This window comes from Temnothorax nylanderi, unplaced genomic scaffold (genome assembly GCF_030848795.1).
Source record: "Temnothorax nylanderi isolate EJ_2023f unplaced genomic scaffold, tnyl_v1.0 TNYL_tig0380_pilon, whole genome shotgun sequence".
NCBI classification, from domain to species: Eukaryota; Metazoa; Arthropoda; class Insecta; order Hymenoptera; family Formicidae; genus Temnothorax; species Temnothorax nylanderi.
This window is the reverse complement of record NW_027249442.1, coordinates 88,233-100,966: the sequence shown is the minus strand read 5'-3', so window position 1 is coordinate 100,966 and position 12,734 is coordinate 88,233. Positions and strand designations below refer to the sequence as shown.

The 12,734-nt window shown below is 39.2% G+C and overlaps 2 protein-coding genes across 4 annotated transcripts; one reads left to right on the top strand and one right to left on the bottom strand.

Annotated features, from left to right (window-relative positions):
* Positions 1–1,239: 1,239 nt before the first annotated feature.
* LOC139782002 (WD repeat-containing protein 18) lies at positions 1,240–3,014 on the bottom strand. Its single transcript, XM_071720896.1, has one exon. It carries the CDS (start codon positions 2,755–2,757, stop codon positions 1,489–1,491), a length of 1,269 nt encoding a protein of 422 aa, XP_071576997.1. The 5' UTR covers positions 2,758–3,014; the 3' UTR covers positions 1,240–1,488.
* A 61-nt stretch (positions 3,015–3,075) lies between these two features.
* LOC139782003 (uncharacterized) lies at positions 3,076–7,698 on the top strand. 3 transcript variants are annotated; one of them, XM_071720898.1, is made up of 7 exons: positions 3,076–3,208; positions 3,827–3,951; positions 4,027–4,192; positions 4,272–4,489; positions 4,574–4,735; positions 4,873–5,051; positions 5,135–7,698. In XM_071720898.1, exons 2-7 carry the CDS (start codon positions 3,842–3,844, stop codon positions 5,272–5,274), a joined length of 975 nt encoding a protein of 324 aa, XP_071576999.1. In that variant the 5' UTR covers positions 3,076–3,208; positions 3,827–3,841; the 3' UTR covers positions 5,275–7,698. The 3 variants fall into 3 exon arrangements, with proteins under 3 accessions (XP_071576999.1, XP_071577001.1, XP_071576998.1); XM_071720900.1 differs by lacking the exon at positions 3,076–3,208 and adding an exon at positions 3,423–3,519; XM_071720897.1 differs by lacking the exon at positions 3,076–3,208 and having other exon boundaries at positions 3,526–3,951.
* The last annotated feature ends 5,036 nt before the right edge of the window (positions 7,699–12,734 follow it).

Below are 12,734 nucleotides of genomic sequence, written 5' to 3'. Positions count from 1 at the left end.
GATGATAAAATATATATATATATATATTAAATTACACAGGTGATAATATAAATTAATTTCTCGAAAAATTCTTTATAGTCTTTATACATAGAAAAATTATTCCGTGAGAATTTTTCTCAGGAAAATTTATTTCGCTTTACGAAGAATTTTTCGAAGATAAGTGAAAAATCAATTTACTAACAGTATGAGAAACAAAAAGATTAATGATCGTTCTGCAGTTGATTGTAGTTTCGAACGAAAATGTGAGCGTCATTCATCGGTTTTATTATCTAATGACTGCCTTCCGGAAAAATAAATAAAAGCATGGTGCGACTGATACGCCTAACATTTGCGAAGTCACGACATACCGGAAAATTAGATGAACTGATGGCTTATTGTCTCGTGTGCGAAGATTCCGGTCTCGCAGTTTAATTTATCCGCGATGTACGCGCCACGTACTGCTAGTGAGCGTTTCATTTGTATGCGCATAACGACTCATTTAAATATAAAGGAGCGTCGATGAGGATCGTATCTAACGTTTATCACCAGCTTACCATTTAATTAATTGTACACACGTGTATCCTCATACACATACACGGATATGAATAGGGGCAGATATGGTGACATGCGACATGTGTTTAGTGAATTTATTTCGAGCAAAGAGAGTGGTGCAGATTGAGCTTCTCAAAGATTTAGCTTTTTTTAAATTTTTTTTTATAGGATTGCGCTTTTCATCAGCCGCTAACTTTTTATATCACTACAAAAGAAAAAAGGAAAATGCCGAAGAGATGGCGAAGAACAACATTGCTCTACCGTGCCGATGGGTTCATTCAACATTGCAGGAAACAATAAGTATCTCTTCGAGCTTGGCAATAAAATGTTATTTTCGCCAATGCCTTAATTTTGTTGCGCATCAATAAAAGGTTAATTATAATATCGTATTTTAAGTGGGTTGATGAAGAATAGCTTCTTGGCGGATCGTTCGTCAGAGATATTAATTTCCGGTCTAGTAATTAATACAGGTAATTAACTACATCCTTTGCAGATAATAATAGGAAAACGTAAATATCTCGAAAAATTAATTTGGACTATTTAATCTAAAATAGATTTTCTTAATCTATATTTGAGTAAATCTATAATGAATATTTATAAGTATTTCTTTTCAAAAGTTATAAAAAGCGTAGTATAGATGGTAAATAATAAAATCTATCCATTTATTAAATTTGTTGAAAACATAAAACAATTTATAAATAAAAAATATTTTCGGGTAAAAAACAATGTTTTAATTTGTATTTTTTAATCTTTTTTTATTACAATTTGTAAGCTAGTGCATACACTTATCTTTCAACGAAATAAAACCTATTTTCGTAGAAAGAAAGTCGTGTCTAATATCATCCTTATATTATCCTATATGTATATTTTACAGAACATAAATTAATATTTCAGTCTCGCAAAAAAAATATATATAAAATCCGGCGATCCAATGTTTCCTCTATTAATCGATTATCTTTAAGATGTGTTTAGGACATGCGTGACGCAGTACTTATATAGGGTGGCATTCTTATTCTTTAACTTCTGAATCTCTTTCTGCAGATCTTCCAACTTCTTCGACGTCTCCTCCGACCCTCGAGAATCGCCGCTGCCTTCCGCATAGGACTCGAAGTTCAAGATCTCCGCCGGGTTTCGTCCTCTGGCGACGACCTCGACGACGCTCTCCTTACCACCGTCGTCCGACGTCCTCTGCAGATTGTGCACCTGCAAGCGCGGTTTGAGAAAAGGGGCGCGAAAATTGTCGAATCCCCTCGCGAAGAAGGCGGCGGTGACCGGTCCCTTGTGCTCGAGCGTCCTGAGCACCTGCCGGCTGGCAATGTCCCAGACATGGGTCGCACCGTCGGTAGATCCAGACAGCAGAGTAGAGCAGTCCAGGGATACCGACAGGGCGGTCACGTTCGACTTGTGCGCTTTAAACACAGCGCTCTCTTTGTCCACGTTGCTCGAGCTCACCATAACGTGATACTCGACACCGCGCGGCGGCTCGTGCAGATTACACAGGAATATCTCGCCGGTCGTGCAGCCGACGAAGAGCTCGCTCTCGCGGGCGTTGACGGTGACTGCGGTGAGCGGTGCGTCGAACACCACCGAGAGCAGGAGAGCTCCGCTGCCGAGCTCGTAGACGTTCGCCGTTCGGTCCAGCGAGGCCGTGTACAATCTCGCGCGGGCGTCACCGTTGCCGAAGTGCAGATCCTTGACCGGCAGGCTATGGTTGGAGAACGCGTGAACGGGGGAACAACGCGCGTCGTTGAGCGCGCTGTAGAGCGACCACACGAACACCAGGCCGTCCTCGCCGGCGCTGGCGAACAATGAACCGTCCCTCGTGGTGGCCAGACAGGTGACGGTCTGGTAGTGCCTGGCCAGATTGGCCAGCAGCCTGCCGTTGCACGTCTGCCAGACGAACAGCTTCTCGCCCACGGAAGCGATTATGTAGGAGCCGTTCGGTGTGCAGGCCAAGGCGTTGACCCTGCCCGGCGTGGTCAGTCGGACGTTGGGCAGGGGCGTCGGGTGGTTCAGCGGCCAGATGTGTATACGAGGCCTCGTGGCGTCCGCGCCCAACACGTAGCTGTCGCTCAGAAGCTGAAGGCTCCGGTGTCCCAGCGCCGTCGCGTGCTTGTACGCGGACAGCAGGGAACCGTTCCGGGGATCCCACACTGCGGCGCTCCAGCTCTCCCCCGTGGCGTCGCTCGTCAGGATCACTTCTTTCGCGTCGGTTATTCGGTGCATCTTGGAGAGAGAGTCTTGCAGTTCTTATGACACCACGCTGACACTACACGTACTGTACTGTATCAATGTCGATTACGGCCGGCTGAAGCCGACTTTGTCATTTCTTTCTTCTTCTTTTACGAATGTCAGTCGTCACTTGGGTGATATCGTCACTCCTTCGAGTTGTCTTCAATTAGATTTTCCAACTGCGCCTGTGAACAATACGAACCGGTATGAGCACGTGGTAATATGAGTAGGTTAGGTCTCGCAGATATTTAATTCAGATGGAGCTACTACGCTACTACCTCGGTATGGCAGAGCGACAACCGGCCGCCGGCGTATTGTCGTGTCTGTCGGTCACAATCGGACTACTTTAGATTTTGCAATACTTCCAACTCTTCTGTTGAAAGAATAGTGAAAAATACTGAAGATTATACGAAACAAGGACAAAAAAAATTACTTTATATTTTCGGTTGTTCGATTTATTCCTCTTGTTTCTCCAAGCAACTCTTATAAAAATCGAGATACTGAGCCTCAAAGTTTCAACTTTTGTACTAAATTTTGGTAAAAATTGAAACTTTGAGGCTCAGTATCTCGATTTTTATACCGCAAGAGATACTGAAATTTATACCACGCATAAAGCACACCTAAATTAACGTATATTCGCAGTTTCAAGAAAATCTATAGAATTTCGATTTTCTCTAGTATAAAGACCGGTGAACGTCCTTCTTTTCAATCGCTTCCAAAATAGTACAACAACAGTGTCACGTGACATCTCTAGGAGTATTTATATTTCGAAATTTTGTGTGTGTGTGTTGTGTGTATTTTTTATGTATGCTTACTTGCTCAGTCGGTTTCAAATCCCGTAATCTCTTGCAAAAACGTCGAAGGGGGAAGGAAATTGATTGAAAAGTGATCTCTTAATTAATAACGCTGCGTGTTCGCGTAAAAACCGATCGCGTTTTATTATTTACCGTTATTATTTACCACGCAATTCGACTCGCAGTTCGACCGTTAGGTTATGTCATGATTGCGTCGATTCTTTGATCGTTTTCACTTGGCCAAAACCCTATCGAGGATCTTTTCTTAGCGTCTTCACTTGCCCATGGGATTTATTGATGATGAATTGCAAGAAGTATCACAGCTTTGTCACAATGTCGTCGACGGAAGCCGCCTCGTCTCTTGCGTGCGGAGCATGGTCCGCGTCGAAATAACGTAAGAAACTCCACCTCGAGCTAACGTCAAAAATCGCTTCTCAACATTGTTATCTGTGATTTGTTTATTTTGCAGAAAGACACCGTTCAAGCAACTTGTTATGTGCATTCAGTTCCAAGAGGATTATCCCGCATCGCCGTTGTTTGTCGAGTTAAAGAGTAAAACTCTGTCTGCAAAGTTGCTCGATGGATTAGCAGGGGTCTGCGAAAAGGAGTGCAAGCGTTTCTTGAATAAAGCACAGGTTTATACTTGGGACTTATATGTAGCAAACAATTATGTTAAAAATTTACATTTTGTACCAAAAGTTCTTGCACTTGCAGGTCTTGCCAGTTTTGAAGTTTATTAGAAATTTCATCGAGGAGAATCCTCTCATCTGCTGCTATGAGGAAATATCAACACTGAAAAAGCTTTTAAGGGATAAGGATGAGTTAAAGTTAAAGCAGAAGAATTCTTCCATTAATTTAACACTGCACCAAAATTTGTATCATTTTAAGGCCAAGCTTGAAGTGCCGGATAATTATCCCACCGGTTGCGTGACGTACGTTCAGTGTTTTTCTACAAAATTAATGCAGTTGTAACAAATTAATATCCAATGTGGCTAACTTACATTGTGTGTTTGCAGTTTTGGTGATGTTGATACAAATTTCCCACCGCTGTTCAATCGCTATCTAATTGGACAAGGAAGGGAATTAGCAAGGCGATGTGTCGATCCACCATTGAGGAAGCAACAAAAGCCGTTTACACCGTCACCATCATTAAACACAGTTGTTTCTTTTCTCATAAAGTAATTTTTTTTCTTGCCTAAGCATATTTTTAGCTGTTATGGCCAGTCTACAATGAGTCGTTAGTCGACTAACGACTAACGACTCATTGTAGACTGGCCATTACAGTTCTTTTTAATTTTACTATGTTTTAATTTAGGAGTGTGAAAGCCTTTCCACTGGAACCCTGTCAACGCTGCAAAGTAACGTGCTTGCCAACGAATCCAGAAGAGGTTGTAACCGACGAAAATGCGGATTTCCACGCCGAAAGACTTTACTGTGGTCATCTCTTCCATTTAAAATGTCTCGTGACATACATGAAGACTCCGCCATTCCATGGTAAAAATAAAATTTTCATTTAGACATCAAGATATATTATGAAACAATAGAGAAAACATTCTTTTATTATTTTTTTGTTGTAGGGGGTAAGAAATGTCCGAGTTGCGGTCAACGCGTTTATCACGACAAATGGGGATTATCTGATAAACTGGCAGAAGACCGTTGGGCCCATCATGAAGCACGAATAAGGGAGTTGACGGAAGTTGAAGACTTTTTCAACTAATATACTCGCAAACTTGGAGAATGAGTTTCACGATAAACTTACTGGAAGTGCTATATATAAATATGAAGTTTTATATATATATAAAGTATGGCAACTAATATTTTGAGCGAAAAAAACGCAAACTAAGATTGAAAAAAAGAAACCCATCTTCAAAATAATAATACTATTTTTTCACAATAATATGTAAAAGATATAAATTTCTGGGTCGAACGTTTCTCAAGCACGGAGATAAAAAAAAACTGTAGGCAAACAATATATTTTGGTGAATGTCATCAAATTAGAGTTGTCCTAAGTAATTAGTGTTTCACAAAGGAATAAATCCGATCTAAATGATATTGAAAGCTGATTGAAAGCGTCACTTCTACTTTCATTACTACTAATATTATTTTTTCACAAACTTGTATGATATTTGTCATATCTGCAAGAAAAGGGACAAGAAACATTGAAAAGAACATTGTAAAGAAAAAATACTTTTTTAAATACTTATCCAAAATAGGAATACTTATCAATTTTTAAATGTCAAAAATTTATATTTTTGAATCAAGAAATCGAAGATGAAACAGTATCATAATATACAGTAAATGGGCATTAACTAGGGCTTAGTCGATAAGAATATCTCTTTGGTGGGTACATCAAGATTATTTTGCTTCATGTAAAAGCAATAATTATACATGTACATGCATGTGTTTCCAATTTTTTCCCCTTTTTATATAGTAGAATAATCACTCATGATTATTTACCAATTTTTATGATATTTTTATCGGATCGGATAGTGATTTATATCTGGAAATTCTTTATAGGAGAATTAATATTCCTTTATTAGAAAATCTATCTTTAAATGATACAATTAAAAGCGGAATGATTTTAATAATAAAAATGTTAAAAAGACGACACAGATATTAGGAAATAATACATATATAATTCTTTTTAATGTAATTAAATACTTCCTTTTGATCATGATTGGTGTAAAAAGTAAGTATAGTTTTTACCAATATAAAACAGATAAAGTAGTTTAAGTACTTCCTTAGGTTATCAATATACAGGGTGTAACATAAATGTGGGCCGCTACTTCAGGGGTATTCTACTCATCAAAAAAACAAAAAAATCATATAAATATATGTCCAAAAATGTTTGGACATACATATCGTTTTCACGTTACAGTCATGTTTAAAGGGACACGAAAGATGGTTCATCAGTGGTTCCCTGGTGTCCACATGTTTTTTGGGACATCTAAAACAAATTGTCTACTCTCGGCCTGTTGACAACATTAATGATCTTCGTCAGCGCAATGAAAACGGGTTCAATGAAATACGCAACACGGGTGTTTGTGAAAGAGTAAGAAAATCGCTAAGAAGACGCGGGCAGTGTATTTTGGCTGGAGGCGGTCACTTGAAACATTTGCTTTAAGATTTATTGTATTTTCTACTATTTTGTATTGTGAAAAATAAAATAATACGCTTTGTAATTGTCTTCTTGAGGGTCAACTCAAACATGTCCGTAACGTGAAAACGATGCATTTTTGGACATACATTTACATAAACGTACAAGACAGAAAATATCTAATAGGAGATTTATCTATAATTTATAACGCACAAATATTGCGAAAATTTTCTATTGGACCAAATGTAATAAGAATCAGGAATGCCTAAACCCTTAAAATAAATGTGAGAGAAAGAGATTGTCGGTCTCTCTGATCTGTCTTGTGTATTAAGCTATTATATAAATACAATGTATATATTTCATCTCGCAACATTTAATCTTACGTTGACGCGCTATGTGAAGCGAGCCGACTCGGTCGATGATGCATAATTATGATATAATTTGCAGAAAAATTATCTCAGAATATGATGGTCAGTATTGGGTGTAGTCACTTGTGTGTATGCACGAATAGTTATGACCGTGTTCGTGACGTATTGATCCTCGGTACCGTCTATAGTGATATTTTCTCCGTCTCCCTTTCTCTCTTTCTCTCTGGCCTCTCGTACGGGTACGTTTTCGTTTATTCTGTCGCGCGTTTACTTTGCCACCCCTTTCCTGACGGTTCATGTTCCTTACGCGTATGTCCATTGTGGGACAATACTTCCGAATATATATATGGTATATTAAAGCAAAGAGAGAAAAAGAGAAGAGAAAGAGATGTTACAATACACATGATAGCTGACGATGTTACTGGCCATAAAAATGATTCTAGACTGCTTCTCATCGATTTTAATTACTATAGAATATTTGATAGACTATGTATAGTTAATAAAGGACACATATTTTTTTGTATATGTGCCTTAATATAAAGTAACGTAAGGGTTGAAAAAGTTCTTCATAATAAACCCGAATTAACTCGATGTACTTTAAACAAATAGAATATTGACAAAATTATAAAATTTTTGTGAAAAATAAATTCAAATAAAAATATATATTCTATTGAAAGTATTTCGTCATTATATATTATATTTTTTAGAAATATTATATTTCTTTAAAAACTAAAAATCTGCCATATTTTTTTCAGTTGAGAAAATAGTTCTTAAATATTATATTTCACCGTGCTGAATTATCGATTGTTAGACGATGCAGAGAATACAAACAATTAAATTTATTTTCTCTCATTCATTAAGTTGCATTATAAAAAAATTTCTATCTAAAATTAATATCTATACTTACGCTTCTTGATAGATACTTTCAAACTCCTAGATAATTTATAGTATTTATACACTTCTCTTGAAATTGTTTCTCGTGTTCAAGTTTCAGTCCATTATTTGTTATTATTTGAATTGTCTTATTTACACAACTTACAGTTTTCCTCCCACTATTAATGGCAATCGAGATACTGGAAAAGCATTATATAACGTTTTCATATTTTATAAAAAGAGCTTTGCGAATAGAAATTAAATTATGATGTTAATCGATTGTTTCTTTCGATATTTGCAATGATATATAAACAGAACTCGCGCGAATACACACGGCTCCCCCAAGGGCGATCGACTAAATTTTTCTCTTGCCGTACGCTCGCATTTAATTCTGGGAGACAGCCGGGCAGACTAATTCCCAGTTATCGATTCCACGCATACGTGGAAACGTACGCTCGTGTCGTATACTCATGTAGGACGGACTCTCACCGTGTTCCTTACACCTGACCGAAACGAACGATTACGACAACGATATTATTGGCAAATCTGGCTCTTCGTGCGCTCTCTCCCTCTCTCTCTCTCTCTCTCTCTCTCTCTCTCTCTCTCTCTCTCTCTCTCTCTCTCTCGTGCTGTGCGAATTCGCTGAGAATAGCAACGTAAAAAGTACGTCGAACTTATCGTTCGATCGCGCCGGGAAGATTTCTGAATCGATTTCTGGGTCGATGGGCACGTCACGCGGGAGAACGCGGCCGCAAATTTCACGCGTCACGTGAACAGTTTCATTATCGCAGCGACGTTATTAATCTACGTTTGTGCTCGCATTTGGGTCGCTTCCGACCGTATACAGTTTGCGACTGTTCACCGGCTACGGGTTTGCGAACGATTGCGAGGGGTTTCCTCGGTGTATGCACCTGGAGTCGTTCACACCGATTTATCTCGCGCCAAGAATAGCCTGGCGTCTCTTTTCCATGCGACTAGCGATATATTAATATAGCTCATGTTAATGTCAATGTTACGAAGATTTATATTATTAATGTCACTGTACCATCATAAATACGTAACAAAAAAAAACATGGAATGTCCGAAAACAAATGTAAGATATCAGTTATTGGATTGCAATTAGTTTACAATATTATTTCTCGGAAAACGTTGTGGCTGAGTGTGACAATAAGTTCAAATGATAAAATAACTTTGCTAATATAAGTGATCGAACAGTTTTAAAGCCTCCTTGTATAATCAATCAAGGATCAGCCTTTACAAGGCTAATTTGCGCGACGCATTTGTGAGGCTCATCCTTGCGGGACGAGGATAATGCGCCCGGTGCGTGTTATATACACACGATACACCTATAATTGCACGTGGGGCAGCTTCGTCGTAACGCTTCGTGGATCGATAGCCGGGAAATGGCCGGAAGCCAAGTCCGACGACGACGTCGTTTCGAGTTTTGCCGTTGTCACAGTGCGCGAGGGCCAACCCCTTTCGCCACGCGAGTGTCCCACTTCTGTTTCAGTAACCCCCGACGCACAATTCTTCACCGCCCCCTCTCGAAACTGCCCCCTCCCCCCTCTCCGAGAAGTCCTTCCCGTCGTCTCGTACTTTTGCAGACTGTCGAGATGCAGCTCGATTCGGCGACGATGCTGAAATGGAACTCACCCGAGGCTTGCACACACATACATGTTCGCCACGACGGAAATTAAATTTTTCGCGGATGTCTTATAATGTATTCGCGCAGTTTAACAGATTGTTGCAGCAATCTGGTACTCGTACGGACCTTGTCGACTATTCATCGCTTTACGAAGAGCGAATCGATCAAATTTTTTTTTACAACATGCTTGAGAAAAAAATCTGTCGAGAGAAAGTTTATTAGCTTGTGTTAATTTATATGAGAAAAAAATCTGTCGAGAGAAAGTTCATTAGCTTAGACGTTGCTTGATTTTAAATAGGTGACCCTACTTTTACCGACTTATTATAATGCACACAATATGCATATTTTTACGGTGAAAGCTGAACATTTTCGCAACCTCATTGTCATTTCTGTCAATGCGGGTACAGTAACATGATTTACATAACATTTTAATAATTAAAGCTTCCGAATAGTCTAGAATGCATGTAATTATAAGATTAAGTATATTGTTTATAATTCTTATTATACAATAAAAACTCACGAATGAGTTATGTGTACATGTGAGCATAAATATCGGGTTTAAAAACGAGAGAGATGGGAGGTTGCTACACCTCAAGAAACATTTCTTGAATCCTCGATTGAAAAGTCAACGGCTGTAAAAGGAAAGGGGACGTTATGGCGCGTGCCACACTCCAAGAGTATCCTCTTCCTTATTTTTGGAAGATCGCGTGACACAAGGTTTCACGCACTTCTTTCAGCGGTGTGATTGTACCTGAAGGAGGTGTCATTTCAGAATAACGGCAGCGGGTACCGTAAATGATGCGTGAAAGCAGCTGGTCCTTCGAGCTCTCCGTCTCCGATAGCGATCTACTTTTATTCATGTTCGCGACGATTTAAAATAAAATCATGTCAAATTATTTGTAGAAAAATGTCGCTAAAGAGACGAAAAGTAAAAACAAGTAGGCGTTAGCGAAAATGGACTTTGGAATGCAAAAATAACATGTTTAGAGGAATTTGCTAACTGAACGTTACCGTTGTGAATAAATAAATAAATTTTTTCATTATTATTGCTGTTAAGAAACAGGATTAAATTGAAAAATAAGATTGGAAAAAAATTCTATGATATACAATTTCATTCGCTGCGATGCAACTTAATATTGGTCGCAACTGCTCGTTCAATCGTAGTTCCATCTGTTTCTATATCGCCCTCTTCACATCCACCCCCCTTTCGACAAAATTTCAATTTTCCGATTTAAAATGGAAAACCCGATGTCCTCGCTTTTACGCAAAAATAGGAATACCGATTTATAGTGTCCACATACACAATCGTGAGTGTGGAACCACGCGAAAGAGGGTACGAAGAGGAGAGAGAGATGGTAGGAGGGCATATAAAGGAGGGAGAAAGAAGGCCCACGTAGGTCGCGGGGTCCCGCAACAACAAGTTGCAGCCACCTGGCGAGGGTGATGCCGGCCACCCAGTGGTCCCTCCAGGTGCTCCCCCTGCAGAACCCCCTGCTTCGCGCTGCGTGTGCCTGCTGGCCGACGCTGACACCGCCGCCGCCGCCGCCGCCGCGCGCCGCAACGTGAAGCGGGGACGAAGACAAGCATGCACGAGGAGTCGCCGGTATCTCAAAGAACGAGGCATACGATATCGCGTTCGTTCGGGGATATACGCGCGAATCGACGACATCCCGAAATCGATACGCACATCTGCCGCAACGGAGAGTCTATTGACTCCCGTTCGAGGGAACGGGAATCCCATGCGAATTTTGGAAGTCCGAAATTAGCCGGGAAATGCCCTCGGTCGCCGCTGCGATCGTTTGTAATCACGCGTGTCGGAGTACCATCATGTTTTTTGTTTTTCAATGTAGAACGTTTCAGCGAATTCAACGCTTCATATAATTTTTTTTATATTTTATTAACTAAATCTTATATAAGATACGGAATTGGTTCGCGGTGCTTCGACAAGGTCTCATGCAAGTAGAAACGAAATAAAGGCATGTTACTTTCAAATCCACATGAATCAATTTATAACAATTATTATTTAACTTTGGATATCATTAAGTGAACCACTCAGCTCTTTACTTCTTTAATTTGCTTAATTCATTCTTTATGAGAAGTTTAAATTAGAGAGTAACTTTCGACTTGCTGCAGTAATTCTTGCTGGCAATATTTCATAGAATACAGCATTTTTTTCAGTTAAAAAGAATCTTCGCTGTCTGCAGACAGATTCTTTTTCTTTTACGTGTAACAAGAATGTTGCCAAAAATGTACGAATAAAAGAATAACTGTAGGACGATTCAGTAGATTGCGAAAATAAGCAAACATCATCATATATAATATAAAATTGTGATATTATTCTTATATTACTTTCTTATCTTATATTTTATCTTTATATTACTGTATCATTCTGGTCGATCAGAAATATCCTGAATATTCAAATCGAATTACCCGCAATGAAATAAAAACAGAAACGTTCTACATTTGTCGTCACAGCAGGGGTACTCGTATCACCGTTAAAATGCAACCGTATTGCATTCTCTACTCTCTGTTGCCTCGTGCAGGGTTGCTATAGTTTCAGAAAATTCTATCGCTCCACCTATATGCATATTCACGCGATGCGATAAAAATGGAAAAAAAATGAAAAAAACTTTCCTGTAAACTCCGGACTCAATATTGCGCGAGCTGCGTATATTACTTCTTATTACCCGCATGTATGTATGCGCGCATATTATAGATTTTTTAGGAAGAAAGTTCATATTTTAAACATATCTGCGCAATATACATATATGCGGATTCCAAATTCAAGAATCTATAATTCGAGACAAAAAGTGCGTGAATCGACAATATTTCTTTTTATATCTGTTCAAAGATGGGGCTTTTCTATTTGACAAATATAGGGGGAACTCTCTATTTCTGTTGAGTAATACGCTCATCATGTAGGACGAGGCAATGCATATTTAAAGGCAACCGATAAATCGAAGGAAATTCCTTCCTCAGGATCTCGTCTCCTGGCACGTCTCTCCCATCCAACACTTACAACGGATCCGTGTATTTGTACGTGCGTCCGACTTCGATTATGTATGAGTATACTTATGTATGAGTACTTCGATGGGGATAATGTGTGCACTGTATTGCCGCATGCTTGTGTAACACTTTAGACACGTACAACGTGACCAAACTTACACATAGCCATAAATGTACATTTATGTTTG

Excerpts from the sequence above, each read along its gene's own strand:
- LOC139782003 (XM_071720898.1), top strand. The coding sequence starts at position 3,842 with ATGGGATTTATTGATGATGAATTGCAAGAAGTATCACAGCTTTGTCAC. Across the intron at positions 3,952-4,026 it reads ATGGTCCGCGTCGAAATAAC|AAAGACACCGTTCAAGCAAC; the intron begins GTAAGAAACTCC and ends TTTATTTTGCAG. Across the intron at positions 4,490-4,573 it reads TATCCCACCGGTTGCGTGAC|TTTTGGTGATGTTGATACAA; the intron begins GTACGTTCAGTG and ends GTGTGTTTGCAG.
- LOC139782002 (XM_071720896.1), bottom strand. The coding sequence starts at position 2,757 with ATGCACCGAATAACCGACGCGAAAGAAGTGATCCTGACGAGCGACGCC.